Genomic DNA, 24,698 nt, shown 5'->3' on the forward strand with positions numbered 1-24,698 from the left:
CACTGATTGCATTCAGGGTAGAGTAATTCTGATCCAGTGACATTTGCTTCTTATTCTTACAGTTCCGAATCCTGTGCCCGTCAGATCACTTTGCAGCATGGTCTGATTTTCTTGCAGAGATTGCTTTCAGTTAGTCTGGAGCTGCTGTTGTAAATTGCAGTCTTTCTGCTCTGAAGGAGGCGGAGCCCAGTCTGGGAGGGAGGGAGGGAGGGAGGGAGGGAGGTGGTGTCTGCACTCCAGAGGAGGAGCCCTCAGAGGTGACCAGCCTGGTGGGCGGTGCCCCAGGTGGGGTTTGAGCAGGGGGGTGGGGTTTGGAGGCCTGGGAGGAGTTTAAGGCGGAAGAAGGGATCATTGCAGTGAAGGCATTCTAAGGGATGGAGGGCAGGGCTTAGGGAGGGGAGGCGGTCAGAGTCCTTGAGCCTGGCCCTGGGTGTGATTGGAGGAAAGGGCTTGATCCTCCTGAGGGCCTCAGGGCCTGGATAGGGTGGTGCTCTTGGGACTAGGAAGAGCCTTCCTGAGTGGGCTGGTGGGAAGCGGTAAGTCTTTGAACTGCAGTCTCTCTGCCTTCCAGAAGCCTGCTCTGTGCTTGCAGATCCCAGGTAGGTCTGAGCCAGGGCCCACACACACATCCTGCCTTTTCTGGCTGTCCTTGTCATTGGGTCTCCTCCTCCAGGTCTGCCAGAAGCACGCCTCCCTCCCAGGCCTGGCTCCTGGGCCAGCTCCCCCATATCTTCTTCAGGCTCCCAATCACTTCCTAGACATCCTGGCTCACCCCCCCTGAGATGGACCTTTGGGTCCCACCATCCCAAAGTTCAGCCTTTCCCTTAGGGATCCAGGTATCCCGCTTCAAGCCTTCCCAGCAGGACTCAGGTGTCCTTTCTCCCTGCCCCCACCTCCTGCTTAGAGATACAGTTGTTCTTTCTTCAGACCTGGCCCCCTGTCAGGATCCACCTTCCTGTCCCCAGACCCCTCCTTGGATGCAGGAACCAAAGCTCTTTCTTGGGTCCCTTTATCTGAATTCGTGGCTCTTTGGCTGGTTCCCTCTCAGATGCCAGGCCTTTGTCTCCCTTGAGGGATTCCAAGCCTAAGCACTACCAGAGGCTTCCAAGGGTCCTCCCTGGTGCCTATTTACACCTCAGGACAGAGTCATCTTGCTTTCCCAGGCTCAGCTAGAACAATTCTGTCCCTCCAGTGTCCCTGACTTCTCTGAGCTATACCTCCCAGACCCTACCTGTGCTCCACTGCCCCAGCCTCCTATTTCCCTGCCCCCACTTCTCTCAGGGTTCTCAGGTGCCCTACAAGGGGCTAAATCCCAGGCTGGGTTTTTTCTCTCAGTCTCAGACTTCCTCTGGTCATTCCCTGGCAGATCCATTCCAGAGCCCTCCCTATCAAGTTTCCCAAGCTTCTCTCCCTCTTAGATCAAGCAGTCTATTGTCTAGATCATGTGTATGTTAGCTGGGGAGAGGGGATGCTGGGAGGCCAGAACACCAGTTAGATGGAAAGCTGTGATTCAGGGGTCATTGAGGCTCTGCCTGGTCTCATCCCATTTAGGGGTGAATCCCTTTTGCCTCTTGGGTCTCTGTAGAAGGCCAGGGAGAGGAGGAGGGGCTGATGGGGAGTAAGAGGGAAGGGAGTAGACTTCCTTTTCAGGCCATCTTCATTTCCAAGCCTGACCCTCCCAGATCCTGCCTTCCCTCTGTCACCTGGACTGTCTCCCCTGAAGGCAGGGCCCGGGCCTTTGTAATTCCTCTAAGACCTCACCCTCAGTAAATCCCCATAGGCCAGTCTCCTGCCTAGGAAGAGAGAGGAAAGACCTCAGCCTTCTGGGATCCTTCTTCCTCCCCAGCTCAGTCTACAGAGGACCTAGGACTGCCCCAAGCAGGTATTGGTTCAAGTGCAGACACCAACTGGGAGGGAAATTAGTTTACTATAAGGCACAAGAAATAGGCATCCCCCAGAGTATGAGCCCAGGGTCTGTCAGTCAGCATGGGATTGAGAATATGGGGTAGGGAAGGTAGGTTTATCTGTCCTGAGCTAAAGGAGTGGGGAAGGACTTTCCAGGTGGCTCCCTACTGCCTCATGGTTACTGGAAAGGCATAGAATCAAAACATTCCATCTGTTAGTGAGAGCTTTGGCTGTTGGCTACTTTTGTGGGGCCATAAAGGGTGGGGGAAGCTGGTCCCTGAGGTAGATAAGAACTAGGGAGAAGATGGGGGAACTTTACAAAATTGGGTCACTTTGGTTACTTTGCTACCTACACAGATTGAGAGAGCATGGCCCCTGGGAGCAGCAGACCCCCAGCCCAGGTGAGTGCAGTCCATCCACAGCCATGACCAACATCAGCAATCCAGGCCATTTCCATAGACCTAGGAGATTGTCTACAAAGCTGGCAATTCCTTACTTATGAGTCATGTCTTTATAAAAATAGGCATGGGGAGGAGGGGACAGCTAGGTGGCACAATGGATAAAGCACTGGCCATGGATTCAGGAGGACCTGAGTTCAAATCCGGTCTCAGATACTTGACACTAGCTGTGTGACTTTGGGCAAGTCACTTAACCCTCATTGCCCTGAAAAAAAAAATTGGCATGGAATTGATTAAAGTAGTAACCACCCTGCCACGTTCTCAACTTCTGTGTTTTAAATTGATTCATTGGCACCCTGGATTCTTGAGCACTGCCTCCTCCACCCCACCCCCACCCAATGCTGCCCTCTCTGGTTTGTTTTTAAGTTCTCCCTCTTTACAAGTGACTGACTAGGGTGACCACTTCACTCATTAGTCTCTATTACCTAGACATCATGTCATTGATGTGGCCAACTATGTTGGTGGTTCTCATAATATTCAACCAGCCCTGAATTCCTGGTATAAATCCCATCCATTAGTAGTGTATAATCCTTGTGATAAATTGCTGTAATCTCTGCTAATATTTTATTTTAAATTTTTGCATGAATATTCTTTAGGGAAATTGTTCTATAATATTCTATTTCTGATTTCGTTCCTCCTGGTTTAGGTATCAGCATATCATAAACATATCATATTATCAGTGTCACAAAAGGATTTCTCTAGAACTCCTCCTTTCCCCCCCACATATTTTCCATACCATTGGAATGAATATTTCTTTAAATGTTTAGAATTCACTTATAAATCCATCTGGCCCTGCAGATTTTGTGTTAGGCACTTCAATGATGCTTGTTCAGATTTCATTTTGGTCATTCGAGCATCTTATTTCCTCTTCTGTTAATCTGGGCAATTTATATTTTTGGAAATATCCATTTCCTTTAGATTGTCAGATTTCTTGGGATGTGGTTGGCCAAATGAGCTCCTAATTATTGCTTTAATTTCCTTTTAATTTGTGGTGAATTTACCCTTTTCATTTTTGGGATATTGGTAATTTGGTTTTCTTTTTCTTTTTTAATCAAATTCACCAAAAGTGTATCTCTTTTATGGGTGTTTTTCCCATAAAACTAGTTCTTAGTTTTACTTATTAATTCACTAGTTTTCTTGCTTTGAATTTTATTAATCTCTCCTTTAATTTTCAGGATTTCTAATTTAGTATTTAATTGGGTATTTTTTAATTTTTCTTTTTCTAGTGTTGAACATTAACATAGTTTTCATACCTAACCTCCCACAATATAAACAAAACCAGAAACTCACATAGACAGATCAGAGAAGGCAATCCCTGCTTTTCCTACAAGAAGTGAGAACTTAAACAAAACCAGATCAGAGAATTGGTAGGAAAACTAAGAACTGGTTTATTTCATATCAATAACAAGCTAGCACATGACATGCAGAGAATCACAAAAAGAAAGATGCTCAAAGGTTTTCCTTTTTTGACAGTATTTAAACCTTTTTTTCTTTGCTGGTTATGGGGTAACATCATATTACTATCATACCATAAACCTACCCAAAACAGATAACACAAATGTAAATCAATTGAGCAATACATATCAGTTTAGCAGTTAAAGTAGATGCTATGATTAGATTATGTGAAAACAGGAAGAGTATTTTTCAAAGATAAGGGGGTCTAGATAGTTGAAGTTTAGTCACAGGGGATGTTGAATACTCAGAGAAATTAATATAAGGTTTCTTTGCTCACTGGTTACAGGGTAATATCAGTTTTATTAGCATAATACAAATTAACCTAAAGCAAATACTATTAAAGACACAGGCAGGGTTTACCAGGGACAAGGATGCCTAAATATTTGCTAAGGAGAACAATAAGAATTATTTACTCTCTTTGGAAAAGTAAATAGGGATTCTCTGGTTTCACTTTGGAGTAAATGCCAAAAGGCATTTTCCTTCGATCAATTCAGGGTCTCACAGAATCTACCTGGGTAATACAGCAGTTCCATCAAATCCAAGTGATTCAAATATTCATTAACCATCTAACGTATCTAAATTATTACATTTGGCATACTTTAGTTGCATGCCCTATTCCCTAATCTCTTTCTGTATTCATGTACTTAAGTATTTAGAGATATAAACTTTCCTCAAACAACTGTGTTGGCTGAATCCCATAAATTTTGGTATGTTGTCTCATTGTCATTCCCTTTGATGAAATTACTGATTGCTTCTATGATTTGTTGTTTGACCCACCCTTTCTTTAGGATGAGATTATTTAGTGTCCAATTTTTAGTCTATCATGATCTGAAAAGGATGCATTTATTAATTCTGCCTTTCTGCATCTGACTGTGAGGTTTTTATGTCCTAATACATGGTCAATTATTGTGTAGGTGCCATGTGCCATTGAGAATAAGGAATATTCCTTTCTATCCCCATTCAGTTTTCTCCAGAAAACTATCATATCAAACTTTTCTAAGATGCTATTCACTTCCTTAACTTCTTTCTTGTATATTTTGTGGTTAGATTTATCCAGCTCTGAAAAGGGAAGGTTGAGATCCCTCACTAGTATATTTATTCCTGTAACTCACTTAACTTCTCCTAAGAATTTGTATGCTATACCATTTGTTCAGTCCTAATTCTTAGGCAATTATTTTCATCAGAGAGCTTTTGTACCTCCTTTTCCATTTGACTTTTCAAGCTGTTGACTTTTTTCTCATGTCTTTCCTGCATCACCCTCATTTCTCTTTCCATTTTTTCCTCTACCTCTCTAATTTTATCTTCAAAGTCCTTTTTGAGCACCTCTATGGCCTGATACCAATTCATATTTTTCTTGGAAGCTTTAGATATAGGGGCCCTGATGTTGACATCTTCCTCTGAGGGTGCCCCTTGGTCTTCCTGGTTACTGAAGAAACTTTCTATGGTCCTCACCTTTTTCTGTTGGCTCATCTTGCCTTTCTTTTACTAGACTTTTAGCTCCTTAAAGTGGGGCACTGCTTCCAGGCTGCAGTATCCCAAGCTTAAGAAGTCCCAGGTGGTATGATTTAAGGAAAATCAGGTTCTTCCCTCGCCTGGCCTGTTTCCTGGTCCTAGATGACCCCAGACCAACTTGCCAATCAACCAGCTTTGCGTGTTGTGGTTGTTAGCTCTGATGAGCCTGTGCCACTCCCCCACCTGGGCCACTTCTACTCGAGCCTACCACCTGGTTCTCAGTAGGGGTGTAGAATCCAAGTTCTGCCTTAGTACCAGCATAGACCCCTCTAGTCTCTCCCCTGCCCAGGGCTCATCCCACTCACCAGACTGTGAGCTTAGTTCCAGACAACTCTGGTACTTCAGTTGATTCAGAGGCTCTGGGGTCTGCTTCTCTGGTGAGGCCTTCCTGGGACTGGATCTGTGTCAGGGTGACTGTGGGGTTGGGCCCAACTCCTGTATCAGCACAGCAGCTCCCTCCTTCTGACCTTCCAAGCTGTTCTTGGTTAGAAAATGATTTCAGAAGATGGCAGAGGAAAGACATTAAGCTCACAGGGCTCCTGATACAATAACCCCAAAAATAGCAATAAAAGAACCGTTGGGGCAGAAAAACACACAAAAATACGGGCTGAGAGCTTTCTCCAGCTATAGATAGATTTCAGGGCGTCATGCTGGGCCATGAATAAAGCCTATCTCCGCAATCCAGCCGACACACCAGACACCAGCCAGAGGAATTTGCCCCAGTGCCTCTGAATCGGCTGCAGCACCGGCGTCTTCTGGAACCAAGTGCGGTAGGACTGGACAGCTGGCCTGGGGGGGGGGGGAGGGGTAAGTGTAGGGGTACCTATGGATTGGGGGGAAGGATTTGACTGTCCCTCCCCAGCGGGCAACCAGGAAGAAATTCTGAGCGGTGGGAGACCCAGGTGGGGGAGGGGGCAGGGGAACAGTCTCATCCAAAGCTGAGAACCACACCACAGAAAGCTTTGCTGGTTGGTTTCTTAGTAAATAAATAGGCCTGAGGTTATCTCCAGACCTGAGAACAGGCCCCCCTCAACCCAAAACACCTGGGACCCTCTGAAGCTGAGAATAGGAGTGGAGACAAGAAGCATCCCCCCCCCCCAAATGAAAGCGAGGCCAGGCAGGCTGAGAAGAAGCCCAATCATCCCCCTGGGGCCACACTGTAGCTTGAACAATGTGTCCTGGAAGCAGCGCCACACTTAAAGAAGGAGTTAAAAGACAAGAAATAGTAAGCCAGGATGAGCAGGCAGAGAAAGCAGAAGACCATCGAAAACTTCTTTGGGGGTAAGGTAGACCACAATACAACCTCAGAAGAAGAAGATAATAACAGGGTCAAAGCTCCAACATCCAAAGCTTCCAAGAAAAATATGAACTGGTCTCAGGCCATGGAAGCTCTCAAAAGGGACTTTGAAGAGAAAGTAGGAGAGATAGAAAGAAGATGTAGAGAAAAGGAGGAAAGGATGGAAAGGGAAATGAGAGCGATGCAGGAGAGTCATGAGAAAATAGTCAACAGTTTGAAAAGCCAAATGGAAAAGGAGATTAAAAAACTGTCTGATGAAAATAACTGCCTAAGAATTAGGATTGAACAAATGGAAGCTAGTGACCTTATGAGAAACCAAGACACAGTAAAGCAAATCTAATTGAATGAAAAAATAGAGGGCAGTGTGAAATATCTCCTTGGAAAAACAGCTGACCTAGAAAATAAATCTAGGAGAGAGAATTTGAAAATCATTGGACTACCTGAAAATCATGACCAAAACAAAAGCTTACACACCATCCTCCAAGAGATTGTGAGGGAAAATTGCCCTGATATTCTAGAAGCAGAAGCTAAAATAGAAATGGAAAGAATCCACTGATCACCTCCTGAAAGAGATCCCAAAAGGAAAACCTTCAGGAATATTATAGCCAAATTCCAGAACTCCCAGGTCAAGGAGAAAATACTGCAAGCAGCTAGAAAAAAGGAATTCAAATACTGTGGAGCTCCAATAAGGATAAAGCAAGATCTAGCAGCTTCTACATTAAAGGACCGAAGGGCATGGAATATGATATTCCAGAGGGCAAAGGAACTGGGACTTCAGCCAAAAATCATGTACGCAGCAAAACTGAGTATAATTTTTCAGAGGCAAAAATGGTATTTCAATGAGAAAGAGGTCTTTCAAGCATTTGTGATGAAAAACCTGAACTGAATAGAAAATTTGGCTTTTAAATACAAGATCCTGGAGAAGCATAAAAAGGTAAATAGGAAAAAGATTTCATGAGGGATATTAAAAGATCAAACTGTTTACATTTCTACATGCAAAGATAATACTTTGAAATCATAAGAACTATCTCAGTAAGAAATTCAGGGGCAGCTGGGTGGTGCAGTGGATGGAGTGCTGGCCCAGGACTCAGGAGAACCTGGGTTCAGGTGTGACCTTGGACACTTGACAATTGATGGCTGTGTGACCCTGGGCAAATTGCTTGGCCCCAGTTGCCTCACCAAAAAACAAAACAAAACAAAACAAAAATTCTTCACAAGAAATTCACAGAAGACAGGGCTGAACTGAATATGAAGGGATGATACCTGTAAAGCATTTATGTTTTGTTCTTTGTAGGGCAGACGGGGAGGGGTGTCTTATGTCTGGGGCTGGATTTGGGCTTGGGGGGCCTCTTGGGTCCAGGGGTGGTGCTTTGTCCACTGTGCCACCTAGCTAATCCATGATGACATCATTAAAATAGGGTTGAGGTATAGGAGGAATAAACTGGGGGAGGAGAGGAGAGATGGTCTGGGGAGAGGTATTTCACATGAAGGAAACAAGAAGAAAGCTTATGGAGGAGAGTAGAAGAGGGGGAAGGAGTTGGGGAGTGAGTGAACCTTAATATCAACAGAATTTGCTCAAAGAAGGACTAACATATATACTGAAGTAGATATAGTAATATACTTTTGCCCTGGGGGGGGGGAGAAGGGAAGGAGGAAAGGGCAGATTGGTGGAGAGAGCAGTAAAAAGCAAAACACTTTCAAGGAAGATGAAGATGTTCTGCATGACTGCACCAGTATGACGTATTGAATTGCTTGATCTCATAGGGAGGGTTCAGGAGGGAGGGAGGGAGGAAGAAAAACTTAGAACACAGAATTAGCTCAGGGACCCTGATCTCATTGGAGTGGGCTCATGGAGGGAATAGCTTTCATACCCAATTGGGAGGAGCAATCTATTTAACCCTGCAGGAAAATAGGAGGGGAAGAGGAGAAGGAAGGAAAGGTGAAAAAAGGGAGTGCAGAGCGAGGGAGAAGATAGTCAGAAGTAAGGCATCTCTGAGGAGGAATAGGTAAAAAGAAGATAGAGTAAATGTCATGGGAAGGGAGTGGGATGGAGGGAAATAGTTATGATGATTGATTATAATGGCAAAATGTATGGTACCTACTTAGCTGGGCTTTTGTGAAGAAGATTCTCTGTAAGCTTAAGGTACTATATAGAGGGTGTGATCAACAGGATGCTATTGGGAAAACCTGGAGAGACCTACATGAGCTGAAGCAGAGTGAAATGTACTGTATACAAAATAACAGCAATAGTGGGGGATGATCTGCTGGGAAGCATGTGGTTGTTTTCAGTAAGGCAATGATCCAATGTAACCCTGAGATTGCAACCCATCTGCAGAGAAAGAACTGATAGTATCTGAAAACAGATGGAAACACATTTTAAAATTTTATTTTCATTTCCTCTTTGACAATTCCTTACTCTGAAGTTTTGGGTTTTTTGACTGTTTTCTCTCACAAATAGCTAATATGGAAATTTTTCCATGACTACCCATGTATGATTTATTTTAAATTGATTGAGTTCTTGTGGGTGGGGGTTGGGAATGGAGGGGGGAAGAGAAGTTGGAACACAAAGTTTTTTAAAAATTGATGTTAAAATTTTGTTTTTACATATATTTTGGAAAATAAAATTCTATTCAGAAGAAAATGATTTCAGCACATTCTTCTGTGAGTTTTGCTGCTCTAGGCATTTTCCTATGACCTTATTTGGATGTTTTTTGGAGCAATTGTGTCATGAGTTCGAGAGCTCACTCTATCTCTTTTAATTAGATCTATTTTTGCTTTTGCTTTGTCTGAGGTAAGGATTGCTACTCCAATTTTTTTATTTTACTTCAGCTGAAGCATAATATATTCTGCTCTAGCCTTTTAACTTTACAGTGTATATCATTGTGCTTCAGATAGATTTCTTGTAAACAACATATTGTAGGACTCTTGTTTTTAATCCACTCTACTATCTGCTTCTGTTTTATGGGTGAGTTCATCCCATTCACATTCACAGTTGTGATTACAAACTATGTATTTACTTCCATGCTATTTCCCCCTATATTACATTTTTCCCTCACTTTTCACCCTGTCCCTCCTCACCAGTGTTTTGCTTATGACCACTGCCTCCCTCAATCTGCCCTTCCTTCCATCAGTGTCCCCGTTTTTCTTTCCCCCTTCCCCTTCTACTTCCCTATAGGGTAAGATAAATTTATTTACCCAAATGAGTATGTATGTTATTCCCTCTGAGGCAAATCCAAGGAGAGCAACGTTCAAACAATGCTCACCTCCCCACCCCCATCTTTCCCTCTATTGTAATATGTCTTTGGTGCCTCTTCCAGTTATATAATTTACCTCAATCTGCCTATTTCCTCTTTTCCCAGTACAATCCTTTATTTTACCCCTCCTTTTTTTAATATCATCACATCAAAGTCAACTAATACCCAAACTTATACCCACATCCTCTGTCTATGTATACTCCTTCTATATGTCCTAATAGTTATACAGACCTCAAGAGTTATAAATATTATCTTCCCATGTAGGGATGTGTAAATAATTTAATCTTATAGAATAACATGTTTATTTGGTTTTTCCTGTTTACCTTTTTATGCTTCTCTTGAGTCTTGTATCTGAAGACCACATTTTCCATTTAGTTCTGGTATTTTCATCAAGAAAGTTTAAAAGTCCCCTATTTAAGTGAATTTCCATCTTTTCCCCTGAAAGATTATGCTCAATTTTGCTGGGTAGTTGATTGTCATGGTTGTGTTCCAAAATACCATATTCTGAACCCTCCAATCCTTTAATGTTGAAGCTGCCAGGTCCCCTGTACTGCTGATTGTGGCTCTATGATATTTAAATTGTTTTGCTTTTTGTTTTTTGGTGGGGCAGTGAGGGTTAAGTGACTTGCCAAGGGTCATGCAGCTAGTAAGTTTCTGAGGCCATAGTTGAACTCATAAAGATGAATTTTCTTGATTCTAAGCCCAGTGCTCTATCGACTATGTCACCTAGCTACGCTTTCTACATCAGAGTTACTCTTATTACTGAGTAATTTTATAATTAAAAATATATACTATAGACAAATAAAAACAATCATAAAGCAAAGACATAAAGTGTTTTGCCCAGACCATATCATACCCAGAGTGACTTCAAGTCCTCAATGTAATAACAGATATATCTTCACTTTGCTGTAAACCATCTCATACCACTAAGTGCTGTCCAGATTCTGATGAATATCTCTTTAGAATCTTGTTCCTGCTTTTAACCACATAAGACTTTATTTCAGGCATTCAGGAAGATCTTTTCGTTAATTTTATTATCTTCAAAGTGACTATATTAAATGGTTTGGGTTTGTTTTTTTACCCAGGCTTCAGTGAATCTGCAAGCTTCTCAGAAACTTTTAGTTAGAATATATCATTCTTATCAGTTTTTCACAAGGAAGAAATTTCCCATCACCCTCTCTCTTTCTCCTCCACAGGTCCACCTTCCTCACAGATAAAACACAAACTTTCTCCTTGATTCCAAAGGGAGACACATTTCATAGTAAAATGTTGATCAGCATTATTCAAACTGATGATATGAAATGCTTTTCTTAAACTTCCATCAGGCTCTTACTGAATGGATTCCAGGGTTGATTCTGACACTCATAAAGGGTATGACCTTTGGGCAAATCCCTTGTCTGTGCTTCAAATTTCCTCCTGTACATTGTTGAGAGTTGGACTGTTTAATTCTGAAGTGTCATTCAGCTCTTTGTCCTATGACTTCTGATGATTTAGGAGACTGTGACATTCCAGGATGTGGCTGTGGACTTCACCCAGGAGGAGTGGGGCCTCTTGGATACCCCTCAGAAGGAGCTGTACAAGGAGGTCATGCTGGAGAATGCCTGGAACCTGCTCTCCCTGGGTAAGGACGATTCCCCTGCAATCAAAGGGAATATCCTTCTTCCCTCCTGTGCAGGCTTTGGAGCATCTATCAATTATTAGAGAGAGAAGAGTGCTGGTCTCCTGTGTCCAAGAGACAGGTCCCTTCTGCTGTCTGGTTCTCCTATACAAAGTCTTTGCATTGTGGCTATTGAAGCTGTTTTACCAAACCTAGGTAGCTTCAGGTCAAAGACCTAATCCATGTGGAAGCATCTCAGACATGGATCTAATCTCAGAGGTTACTTAGTCTAACTTCTTTGAGGACATGGTTTTTGTCTCCCAAATCTCTGCTAACTGCTCAGGCAGCTTTTCCTTGAAACCCCTTCCTTTTGGGATGGGTCTAGTTTTTGGAATATTCTTCTCTTTAACAAGCATATATTGGGGGTCAGCTAGGTGGCTCAGTGGATAAAGCACCAGCCCTGGATTCAGGAGAACCTGAATTCAAATCCAGCCTCAGACACTTGACACTTACTAGCTGTGTGACCCTGGGCAAGTCACTTAACCCTCATTGCCCTGAAAAAATAAATAAAAATAATGAATATCAACAAGCATACGTTGGTCACTGACAGCTCCTAGTTGTGGCCAGTGTAGCAGGTCTGTCCCTCAGCTTCCTTCTTACTGCCCTAACATTCCAGCAGAGATGGTAGGAAAGAAAGGAAAGGGAAGAATCATTTATGTGTCCTTGCCACTTTCCAGGTGCTTTGCCAAGTGCTTTCTTTCCAATATTAAGTTACTTCATCCTCACAATCATCTTCCAAGTTTGGTGATATTCTTATTTTTCCCCTTTGACAGTTGAGGAAATTGAACCAAACAGGTTAAGTGACTTGGCCAGGAGCACACAGCTAGGAACTGTCTGAGGCCAGCTTTAAATCCAGGCATTCCTGACTGCAGGCCCAGGGCTCTCTCCACTGCTCCTCTGTCACCTGTCTCTAAGTGCTAGAGAATGGAAACTCTGCAGTGAGTCCATCCTTCTATGATGGAGGTGTACCAAGACCATGGTCTTCCCCACAGCCCCTCCCCCAGCCCTCCCTGAAATAAGTGCCATGGAAATGATCCATCAGGCATCCTGGGAACCCTCCTGTGGGCCTTGCTTGCATGCCCCTGTCATTGGCAGAGAAATTGACTTTGGACCCGCTAGGGTTTCTGGAGTTTTCAAGCAGAAGATTGCCACCTGGAGAGGCAAACACTCCATGAATGAACAGCAGCCCAAGTTTACATAGGTTTCAGGGAGTGAGGAGTGGGGTAGGGGGATGGGGCAAAAGCTGACTCATCAAGGCTTCTGTAGCTGGGGCTCAAGGCTGATCTGGCACAAGAACCCTTTTACCTGGTTTTGGGGTTGAGTTTCTGCCAGAATGGAACATGTCAGAATAGGGGCAGAGGGTTTGGCTGATTCTCAGAACAGGTTGTACAAGAGGACAACATGGCACATCCTGTTGTGGGGTACTTGCTGGGAAGCAAGTACAAGTATAAGTACAGACACAGATGTTTGAATATAATGGAGCGATTCTCAAAATGGAGCAGCTGTGTATCCACACCCCTTTCCCTAAAGACAAGTAAATTCCAAGCTTCTCTCCATGCTCATATCCAACTGGTTTTCCCTGCCCAGGGCTTCCTGTTCCCAGAGAAGATGTGATCTCTTATTTTGAGCAAAGGGAAGGACCATGGATGCTGGAGCAAGCAGGCCTGAGGCGCTGCTGTGCAGGTGAGTGAGGTGAAAGCAGGTAGAGAAGACTTGTGATGACAAGAGGCTTCTATGTGTTGTGGTGAAGCAAGGGCAGGATGTGGGGGCAGGAGGCCCTGCCTTGGAATTCTTTGTCAGACATTTTTAGCACTGGCTTCCTGGGCCAGTCCCTTGAGCCACCAAACCTCAGTTTTCCCATCTGTACAATGAGGGGGTTGGACTTCATGGCCTTTCATCTCCTTCCCAAGGATCAATCTATGATCCTATAAGAAGTCACTGTTTATAATCTGGGGACATGAAACTCTCCTGAAAGTGTCAAAGGCCTAAGGCTATTCCATGTGAGCTCTTTCTTAGACCTTCAAGTCAACAAACACTGAAGGGCCTGCTACATGCCAGGCCCTAAGCACTGGGGACATAAAGAGATGCAAGGGCTGTCTCCTGATTCCCTGGAGCCCACCATCTGATGTGGCAAACAACACACCAACACCTTATGTAGAAGCCCACTATGGACAGGAGTGTGGAAAGTGGGCTCTAGTTAGGGCCGCAGGGAAGCCAGGGAGAGCATTCTAGGCAGTAGGGAGTGGGGGACAATCCCTTGGTGTCAGGAAGTAGAGTGACAGAACACATAGGAGGCCTGTACCCCTGGAGTGTAGCCTGTCTGGGGGAAATAGAGTGAAAGAAGCCTGGAGGAGTAGCAGAGGGATGGGTGACAGAGTGCATTAGCAGCCCCAGAGATGGTGTTATATGTGATCCTTTTGCTGGGCAGCCTCTGGAGGTAGTTCAGTAGGTGGGGACATGGTCAGGTGAGAGCTTTAGGAAGATGAGCTTGACCACTGGGGGGAGGAATGACTGTACTGGGGGGAGATGAGGCAGCCAGACCAAGCAGCAGGCCCTTAAATAGCTCAGCTGTGGGGGAGGGGCACTTGAACCAAGACAATGATAGTTTGGGGAGAGAAGGAGTCTGCAAGAGATGTTACCCAGCTGGAATCCCAGGACTTTGGAAGAGATTGAGCATGGGGGTAGGGAGTGTGGTGGTGGGATGCCAGGCATGCATGGCACTTCATTTGTGAGCCTGGACTCTGGGGAGCATGCTTCAGACAGCAATAGGAATATTGGAAGAAAGGAGGATTGGGGGAAAGAGGAGGAGTTTCCTTTTGGACATGGAAAAAGGAGAACTGGGAGGTGGATGACAGGATGGAATGAGATTATTTAGCAAATGTAAAAGGATTTGCTTTAGGGAGTAGAAAGATTATCTTCTTGTCTGGCACTGAGGTCAAAGAGGAAAGGAAGGCATCTGATTTATGTGAGATGAGGAGAATGAGATAGCTCTTGATAAATGTGCAGGGTTTTTTTTAATTTTTTTAAACTTTTTAAAGTTTTTTTTTTAATCATAAAATTATTTCATTATTTTTCAGTTACATGTAAAGATAGTTTTCAACATTTGCTTTCATAAGATTTTTACTGCCCAATTTTTCTCCCTCCCTGCCTGCCCTTTCCCCTTCCCAAGACAGAAAGCAATCTGATATAAGTTATATATATATGTACAATCACATTAAACATATTTTGGCATTAGTCATGTTGTGAAAGAAGAATCAGAATAAAAGGAAAAAACCTTTTAAAAATGGAGAAACAGTCTGGTTCAATCTGCCTTCAGAATCCACAGTTCTTTTCTCTGGATGTGGAGAGCATTTTCCATCATGAGTCCCTTGGAATTGTCTTGAATCATTGTATTGCTGAGAAGAGCTAAGTCTGTCATAGTTGATCATCACACCGTGTTGCTATCACTGTGTACAATGTTCTGCTGGTTCTGCTCACTTCATTCAGCATCAGTCCACTTAAGTCATTCCAGGTTTTTCTGAAATCTGCCTGCTTATCATTTCTTAAAGCCAATAGTATTCCATTACATTTATATACCACAACTTGTTCAGTCATGCCCCAATTGATGGGCATTCCCTCAATTTCCAATGCTTTGCCACCACAAAGAGAACTGCTATTTTTTTACATGTGGGTCCTTTTCCCTTTTTTATCATCTCCTTGAGATCAGACCCAGTAGTGTTATTACTGGATCAAAGGCTATGAGAAGATCCAAAGTCCTTTGGGCATAGTTCCAAATTTCTCTCCAGAATGGCTGATTAAGTTCAAAACTTCACCAAAAATGCATCAGTGTTCCACTTTTTCCACATTTTCTCTAACGTTGTTTTCCTTATTTGTCATATTAGCCAATCTGATAGGTGTGAAGTGGTACCTCAGAGTTGTTTTAATTTACATTTCTCTAATGTAGAATAATTAAAATATAACTTTTGTATCTACGTGTCTCCTACAAACAAATCAGAAAATAATCTGTAATCTTTCCTATAAAATTAATAAACAGATCAGAGAAATTATATCTTATAATATCTCCTACAAAAAAATACAAAAAGATCAGAGGCAGAAAAACATAATATGTATTTAATATTTTTGTCCCAAGAAGAAAGACATAACACATCATCGTGTGTGGAGTCTTTCTTCCTAAGAGGGAAGTTCAAAGCTCCCCTTCTTTCTTTTTGTTGTTTGTTTTGTTTGTTTGTTTGTTTGTTTTTGCAGGGCAATTAGGGTTAAGTGACTTGCCCAGGGTCACACAGCCAGTTAAGTGTCTGAGGCTGGATTTGAACTCAGGTCCTCCTGAATCCAAGGCCAGTGCTCTATGCACTGTACCACCTAGCTGTCCCCGCTCCCCTTCTTTCTAAAGGTTTTTAAGGTTTACTGGTTATAGGGTGAAGTTTGTTTTATTAGCATCATACAAATTAACCTAAAGCAAATACTGTAACAGGCAGCTTAAAGACACAGGAAGGGTTTACCAAGGACAAGGATGTCTAGATATTTGCTCTATTTACTCTTTGGGGGAAAGAAGATAGTGCATGAGGACTCATCAGTTGAAGTTTAGTCAAAAGGGGCATTTTGATTTGTTTACTCTCTTGGGGAGAGAAGTTAGTAAATAGGTAGTTATCTGCTAGGTATCTGGGTTCAGTCTGAAGTTATAGCCAAAGGGCATTTTCCAGGGTCTCATAAAATCCATTTAGACAATAAGGTGCCACCATCAAATCCAAGTGATCCATATGTTCATATTAACACTAATCAATAGTGATTTAGAGCATTTTTTCATATGGCAATAGATAGCTTTGATTTTTTCATCTGAAAACTGCCTGGTCACATCCTTTGGCCCAAATGTCCAGTTGTTTTTAGTGAAATAAGAGGCCAAATTCTCAGGTGAGAAGCTGGGGGAGGTGGTGGAAATAAGCCATAAGGGAGGCTTGGGAGTATTGAAAAGATTCGGGAAAGTTACTATATCGAGTGGCATAGGGAGTCAGTCAAGGAGACAGCAAAGCATTGCCTTGTCACAGTGACATACCTGAGATGACATACCTAAATTTGTAGTGGACCCAGGAAGCCTGGTTTCATGCTTTTTTTTTTCTCTTTCCATTCAACAACACATGAGGAGGAGAGAAGGCTACTGCCTTACTTGGAAGTCATCCAAGGCTAAGCTTTGCCTAAATCAGCAGCCCAGGTCCCTTTCTGGCTTCATCTCTGTCCCATTCTTGGAGAATCATTGGTCAGGCTCATGCAGGTGACCACCCCCTTAGTTTGGGGAGCTGGCAGATAGAGACTCCCAGGGGTGCATGGTATGAGACCCTTCAGGAGTCTGGAAAGAAGCCTCTGTGAACTTCACTATTGGGTCTGGTCAGATTCCATCAGGGTTAGAACCTGACAAAGGTGACACTTAAAGGTGATTAGGTGTCAAAAAGAGACAACACATGACTGAGGCCAGAATATGCACCTGACAGTGAGGAGAGAGACCAGAATCTGGAGGCTGTGGCCTGGTGTCAGCCCTGGGACTATCAGGCACTGACACTGGTTAAGCACCTTCTGTTTTTGGTGCTGTGCTAAGCCCTGAGCATACACAGGAAGGTAAAAGACAGTCCCTGCTGTCACAGAGCTCAGAGTATACTGTGCAAACATGGAGATGGTTTGTGAAGAGGCAACAGCTCATGGACCTCACTCTTAGCTGATGTACTTGAAAAGAGAGGGTGCTGGAGTGGACAGACATTTAGTTCAACAGGAAAGTAAGGGAATGCAAGGAGGGAGTATAATAACGGTTTAAGGAGAGCAGAATGAGGAAAGAGTAGAAATCAAAATAATAATGTTAAAAATAATAGCACACACTTATTCTTCAGACTTTTCTCCCTCTTCTGACCCCATTTAGGGTTTTCTTGTCAGAAATCCTGGAGTGGTTGGCCATTTCCTTCTCCACTTCATTTGACACATGAGTAAACTGAGGCAAATAGAGTTAAGTGACTTGGCTGAGGCCAGAGTTGAACTCAGGAAGATGAGTCTTTCTGACTTCAGGCCTGGAATTCTATCCCACTATGCCAAGTAGATACCATTTACATAGTACCTACTATGTGCCATGCAATTTACAAGTATTATCTCATTTGATCCTCATAACTCCAGAAGTTAGGTACTATTATTATGCCCATTTTATAGATAAAGAACCTGAGGCAAAGAGAAGTCTTTGACCAGGATCACAGTACTAGCAAGTTTCTGAAGTGAGACTGGAACTCCTGTCTTTCTGACTTGAGGCCAAGGATTCTATCCACTGGACCACCAGCTGTATTTTGACTTTTAAGTCGAATACTGTAAAAAGGTCCACACATGCATGGGGTGGGAAATGGAAGAATTGGACAAGCTCTCTTGCTGAGGGATGGAATTGCATTTTTTATTTTTAGTTTCTTAACCAGTCAATAAAATGACTTGCTGATTACTATATAAAAGATTTATTTTTCTATTGGCTCATGAAAAGTAGTATATTAAATCATAAATGGATCTGAAGGTCAATTGCACATATTACTTTGTTGTTGTTTTAACAGTGTTTATCTTTAGAACCACCTTTGTAGCGACTGAATTTCTTCAGGCATAGTTTGTGTTTTCTACCACTGGCAAACCAGCAACACTCTTACTGAAAGTCTACTGAATGAGTAATCTGTGTTGCAAACCAATTCCTTTGAGAAACTGCCAGGGAGACAAATAAATAGCAAGGTAAGTGCAAGATTGGGTCCAATGAGAAAACGTCTCAGCATTGCACTGAATGACAATTGAAGGTCTGTTTTTGTAGAAAGGTTGTGGGGATCCTTGATGGTTTCCTTGTGGCTTCTGATGGGCATGCCTAGCAGTCATGGTTTTCAGAGCTTGTTATCTCTGCAGCAAGTATGCAGACTTGTGTAATATCTGAATCTGGTGGTAACAGCTATGATGAAATGCAATTACAAGGCATCCCAGGAATGGGAGAACTATGAAGGTGTATTGACAGATACCCAATGAGGGTTTATGCATGTCTGTGACAATTTACACAGGAATAACCAACCTTCCTGGAAGTTTGGAGACAATTTGATGTTAAGTTGAGAAACTGAAAGACTATGTTGCACTTAGTTTGAAACAGAGTATGATGCAATCATTGCATGATCAAGAAATGCATTATATGCCTGATCATGATGGTTTGGAATCATTGCACAAAGAATTCTATTATGGTTAATATGTGCATGTTAGTTGTCCCAGAGGAAAAATATCTTTGCAACAAAATTGGGCCATTATTTACTGCTTAAGGTGCCGTTCACAAATTTTTGGTGCAACCCCTTGGACCACTGTCTAGAACCTCCAAGAGCTTTGTGAACTACTAAATGGGAAAAGGTGAGGCAAGAGGACTAATAGTGATGCATCCTGTCCACTTCCTTATGAAAGGATGCTGGGACCATACAATTCAAATTTGTATGAGACACATATTTTCAGACAGTTGTATTTATTACAAGGAACTCATTTTTGTTTTAGTGAGCAGAGACATTTAAAGATCAATTATTAAAAAGAAATACATAATGGCTAACCCCAAAAAAGTAATGAGCCAGAACAAAATCTCTCATGCCTCAGGTAAATGCAAAACATCAGTGTTGGCCTTCATCATTGTGGTTTAAGATACTGCAGCAAAAAAATAAATAAATAAAAAGATTGAAATTGATCACCAGGGAAATTATGTTATGCTTACAGATAAGTTAGATGATGAAATAATAGGAATATTTACTATATGTGTACCGAATGGCATAATGTCTATGAAGATTGAAAGTTCAGACAGTAAAAGTGAAGAGGCAAGATTCAAAGTGGAGACAATTTGTCTAATACAATGGACAGAGCATGCCCATTCACAAGGTTTGAGTTCTAGTCTCAGCTGCTGGTATTTGGGTCAAGACACTCTGAACCAATCTGAACTCATTCCCTGAATGGTGAATGTAATGAGAATGTCAGTCCTGCCTAAGCTACAGGATTTTTGTGAAGACCCAATGTGAATGTGTATGAAGCTCTTTGTAAATAAAATCATCTGCTCTTCTCAGCAATACAATGACCAAGAGAATTTAAAAAGTCTCATGATGGAAAATGCTATCCAGATCTAGAGAAAAAACTATGAAATCTGAATGCATATCAAAACATGCTTTTCACTTTTTTTGTTGTTGTTGGTTTTTCTTTCTTGTAGTTTTTCCCTTTTGGTCTGGTTCTTCTTTCACAACATGACTAATGTGGAAATTTGTTTAACATGATTGTACATGTATAACCTATACCAGAATGCTTGCTCTTTAAGGGAGGGGGGAAGAGAGGGAGTGAGAAAAATTTGGAACTCAAAATCTTATAAAAATTAATGCTGAAAACTAACTTTAACCTATTTGTACAAAAATATTTCTAGCAGCTCTTTTTGTGGTGGCTAAGAATTGGAAATCAAGGGAATATCCATCAATTGGAGAATGTCTAAACAAGCTGTGGTATATGATGGTGAAGGAATATTATTGTGGTATAAGAAATGACAAACAAGATGATTTCCTGATGTATAGTGAAGTGAGCAGAACCAAGAGAATGTTGTGCAGAGAGACAGCAATACTGTTTGATGAAGAACTGTGAATGACTTAACTATTCCCAAAAAGACAATGATCCAAGACAATCCTAAAGGACTATTGATGAAACATACTATCCACCTCCAAAGAAAGAACTGATATTGATGGAACACAGACTGAAGCAGGCTATTGTTTACTTTATTTCATTTTTTTTCTTTTATTCAAGTTGTTTACCACCTCAAGGAGGGGGGAGCTGAGGGAGAGAAGGAAGGATACAAATTAGAACTCAAAAAAGAGAAAACTATCTTTACATGTAATAAGAAAAATTACTATTAAGTAAATAAAATCATCCTTTAGATGTGAGCTAATGACATTTTCAAATGGTTGATTCTGCCCATTTAAATTTGAAAACTTTTCTCTTTGCCTGAGGGAAATAGAATATAAATCAATTTATAGTCTGCCGGTAGAGGGAAGTAGATATAATTATATATGTGTGTATAAGTGACTGCATGTTTATTTGTTTCTTTTAGGCAACATAAGACTTGAAATAAAAGAGGCCCCTGCACAGATAAGCCTTTCTGTGGAAGAAACTCACCAGCAAAGATGGATGAATAATGGTCCCTCTGACTTGTCTAGGAGAGAAATCTGTGCTGTACATCAGAGGATCCACACTGGGAAGAAACCGTTTGAATGTAATCAGTGTGCAAAGACTTTCACATTAAGGTCCAGTCTTGTTAGACATCAGAGAACTCACACTGGAGAGAAACCTTACGTATGTAATCAGTGTGGAAAGACATTCAGAAGGAGACACGGGTTCACTGAACATCAGAGTATCCACACTGGGGAGAAACCTCATGAATGTAATCAGTGTGCAAAGACTTTCAGACAGAGGTCCTATCTTGTTAAACATCAGAGAATCCACACTAAAGAGAAATACTTTGAATGTAATCAATGTGAAAAGACTTTCAGACGGAGGTCCCATCTTGTTAACCATCAGACAATCCATACTGGAGAGAAACCTTTTGAATGTAATCAATGTGGAAAGACTTTCACATACAAATTCATTCTTATTAGACATCAGAGAATCCACACTGGGGAGAAACCTCATGAATGTAATCAGTGTGCAAAGACTTTTACATTGAGGTCTGATCTTGTTAAACATCAGAGAATCCACAAAGAGAAATCCTTTGAATGTAATCAATGTGGAAAGACTTTCAGATGGAGGTCCCATCTTATTAACCATCAGAAAATCCACACTGGGAAGAAACCATTTCAATGTAATCAGTGTGCAAAGACTTTTACATTGAGGTCCAGTCTTGTTAGGCATCAGAGAACGCACTCTGAATTGAAACCTTATGAATGTAATCAGTGTGGAAAGACATTCAGAAGGAGACATGGGTTCAATGAACATCAGAGTATCCACACTGGGGAGAAACTTCATGAATGTAATCAGTGTGCAAAGACTTTCAGACAGAGGTCTAATCTTGTTAAACATCAGAGAATCCACACTGGAGAGAAATCTTATGAATGTAATCAGTGTGGAAAGACTTTCACATGCAAGTCCAATCTTGTTAACCATCAGAGAATCCACACCGGAGAGAAACCTTATGAATGTAATCATTGTGGTAAGACATTCAGAAGGAGACACAGGTTCACTGAACATCAGATTATTCACACTGGGGAGAAACCTCATGAATGTAATCAATGTGGAAAGACTTTCATATACAAATCCATTCTTATTAGACATCAGAAAATCCACACTGGGGAGAAGCCTCATGAATGTAATCAGTGTGCAAAGACTTTTACATTGAGGTCTGAACTTTTTAAACATCAGAGACTCCACAAAGAGAAATCCTTTGAATGTAATCAATGTGGAAAGACTTTCAGATGGAGGTCCCATCTTGTTAACCATCAGAGAATCCACACTGGAGAGAAACCTTTTGAATGTAATCACTGTGGAAAGACTTTCATATATAAATCCATTCTTATTAGACATCAGAGTACCCACACTGGAGAGAAACCTTTTGAATATAATCAATGTGGAAAGACTTTCCCATACAAATCCATTTTTGCCATGAGAGAATCCACACTGGAGAGAAACCTTTTGAATATAATCAATGTGGAAAGATACTCAGAATCAGATACAATCTCATGCTACATCAGGGAATCCACACTGGAGAGAAACCTTATGAATGTAATCAGTGTGGAAAGACTTTCACATTGAGGTTTGACCTTGTTAAACATAAGAGAATCCACACTGGAGAGAAACCTTATGAATGTAATCAGTGTGGAAAGACTTTCAGACAGAGGTCTAATCTTGTTAAGCATCAGAGAATCTGCAATGGGGAGAAGCTTTATGAATGTAATCAGTGTGGAAAGACATTCAGAATCAGACACAATTTCACTGAACAAAAGAGAGTCCGCAATGGGGAGAAAGCTCATGAATGTAATCAATATGGAAAGGCTTTGACACAGAAGAACAGTCTTAATGTACATCAGAGAATCCACACTAGGGAGAAACCTTATGAATGTGATCACTGTGGTAAAGTCTTCCTTGTAAAGTTAGCCCTTTTTTCTCATCAGAGAATTCATAGGAAATAGGAATCTAAAAACTGACATGAATGAGGAAAGGCCTTGAAATGGAGTAAAGAGCTTCTTTCGCAGCAGAAAATTCCCTCTGGGTCCAAGCCAGCTATGGATTCAGTGTGAGAAGGCCTTCAGCCAGAGATCATTTCTTGTCTTCTCATCCCAGGATTTGTACTGAAAAGAAACATGAATGTGCTCATCAGAGACATGCTTATTTTCTGGAACATTGAGGTTATTGGTAAAGGTTAACTTTTTTGTCTGATTGTAACAGAGTGGTAAAACAAAGGAAGTTCATGCATGGCAACCCTCCAGTTTGTAAAACAAACAAAAAAGGAGGCATCATCTCATGAACTGCAGGATTGTGTGAAAGAAGACATCTGGATGTTCTCAGAAATAGAATGTCTTCAGAATGAGGAAAAGGATTTGTGTCAGTATTATGTCAAGTGGGGAACAATGTTTGGTGAAGGGAAGACATCAGCATTGCATGACCAAGTGTATAAAAATTGGGGTAATTTAGAGGAATTTTGTAGTCTCCCACAGGCAACCTTTATGTATGGCCTACATTACATGTATGTATCAGCCTACATTGAGTCTATGTGCATGAGACAATCAAGAAACTTCTCATTACCTTGAACTGGTTTCAGCCTCTTGATTTTTGTGACTCACCAATCATGATTGGTGATGAGGAAGGGATTCCCATGATGGCCTTAAGGTAGAGCAGAACCATTGTGGGGGAAAAGCAGCCACTAGTAGGCAGGTAAGAGGCCCTGTGATTTTTATCCAGACATCCTCCCTTGTTTGCTCCTGCTCCTCCAGCCTGGAAGAGGAATCTCAATAACTAAATTCCACATGACGTGCATGTGGGCTGATTGTCACAGGCAAAGAGAACTTCAGGGACTCCTAGAGGAGATAACTCTGTGTCTTGGCAAATCCAAAGGGAAAAAAGAGTACAAAGAGAATGAAAATTTTTCTGTGCAACTTTAAAAGCATAGAGTCTCCCTCTGTTTTTCTAACTGGTCAAGCTGGGTAGGCAGACAAGACATGAGAGGGGTGTAAATCGCATTTCCAAGTCTGCTGAAATGGATGGCTTCATATACCAAAGACTAAATTTATGATGTTAGGAAGAAAGTGGGGTCAAGATGGTAAAATAAAGGCAGAAACTAACCTGAACTTTCTCACATTCTCCTCCAAACAACTTGAAATAATTCCTCAAATCAAATTCTAGAGGGGTAGAACCAGCAAGTGTTGGGATGAAATCATTTTTCAATCCAAGAAAACTTAGGAGACTGGCAGGATAGGTGGAGGTGGTTGGGCCTGGTGCACAGTGCAGTTCAGGCCTCACCACCAGGACAACAGCAGCAGCTTAGAGAGCTCTCAGCTCAGACAGTTGAGCAACTGGTCAGAAGGAGGTTACAAGGGACCCTTTGCTGGCACAGGGAGCAGGACTATCTTTACTTGTATAGAAACAATTTCACATCTCAATCCCAGGGTGAAGGGAAGAGGGAAGGAGAGTATTTGTAACTCAAAATTCTTTTTTAAATGATAAAATTGTTTTTACATGTATTTGGGAAAAATAAATATAAAAATCATCACAGAAAAACAAAATACTGCACTCAATATGCCAGCAAATTCTCTCCCAATCCCTTACAGCCCCCTTTCATATTCTGTCTTCCCCTATTATATTGTAAGCTCCATGAGGCCAGGGACTTTCTATTTGTTTGCATTGGAGTTCCCAACCCTTAGCCCAGAGCCTGGTGCACAGGAAGTGATGAAGAAATGCTGGTCCCCTTGGTTCCAGTGCAAAGCTCTGCATCCTGGGGCTGAATCATGTCCCCCTGACCATCCAAAGGGACAATCACAACAGAAAGTGAGCACAGACCCTCCCCACTACCACCACCACCACCCCCCTCCCCCAGGGTTCCCAGGGTTCCTGCTGCTCTGGCCTCCTAAGGGGTGGCAGGGGAAGAAAGCCGATCCCACCCTCACCATGTGTGAAATGGACTAGGG

General features: G+C 42.0%; 2 protein-coding genes across 8 annotated transcripts in view; both read left to right on the top strand.

Annotated features, from left to right (window-relative positions):
* Window positions 1-24,698, top strand: part of LOC122733853 (immunoglobulin lambda-1 light chain-like) — a 773,472-nt gene that overhangs the window by 384,293 nt on the left and 364,481 nt on the right. The window lies entirely within an intron of this gene.
* LOC122733710 (zinc finger protein 883-like) lies at window positions 355-24,195 on the top strand. Of its 6 annotated transcripts, none has more exons than XM_043974337.1 (5): window positions 355-599; window positions 2,263-2,306; window positions 11,376-11,502; window positions 13,126-13,221; window positions 20,636-24,195. In XM_043974337.1, the coding sequence occupies exons 2-5, from the start codon at window positions 2,274-2,276 to the stop codon at window positions 22,327-22,329; spliced, it is 1,950 nt and encodes a 649-aa protein (XP_043830272.1). In that variant the 5' UTR covers window positions 355-599; window positions 2,263-2,273; the 3' UTR covers window positions 22,330-24,195. The 6 variants fall into 6 exon arrangements, with proteins under 6 accessions (XP_043830272.1, XP_043830309.1, XP_043830282.1 ...); XM_043974374.1 differs by lacking the exon at window positions 2,263-2,306 and adding an exon at window positions 11,207-11,252; XM_043974347.1 differs by having other exon boundaries at window positions 355-536.

Source organism: Dromiciops gliroides, chromosome 1, assembly GCF_019393635.1.
Source record: "Dromiciops gliroides isolate mDroGli1 chromosome 1, mDroGli1.pri, whole genome shotgun sequence".
Classification (NCBI taxonomy): Eukaryota; Metazoa; Chordata; class Mammalia; order Microbiotheria; family Microbiotheriidae; genus Dromiciops; species Dromiciops gliroides.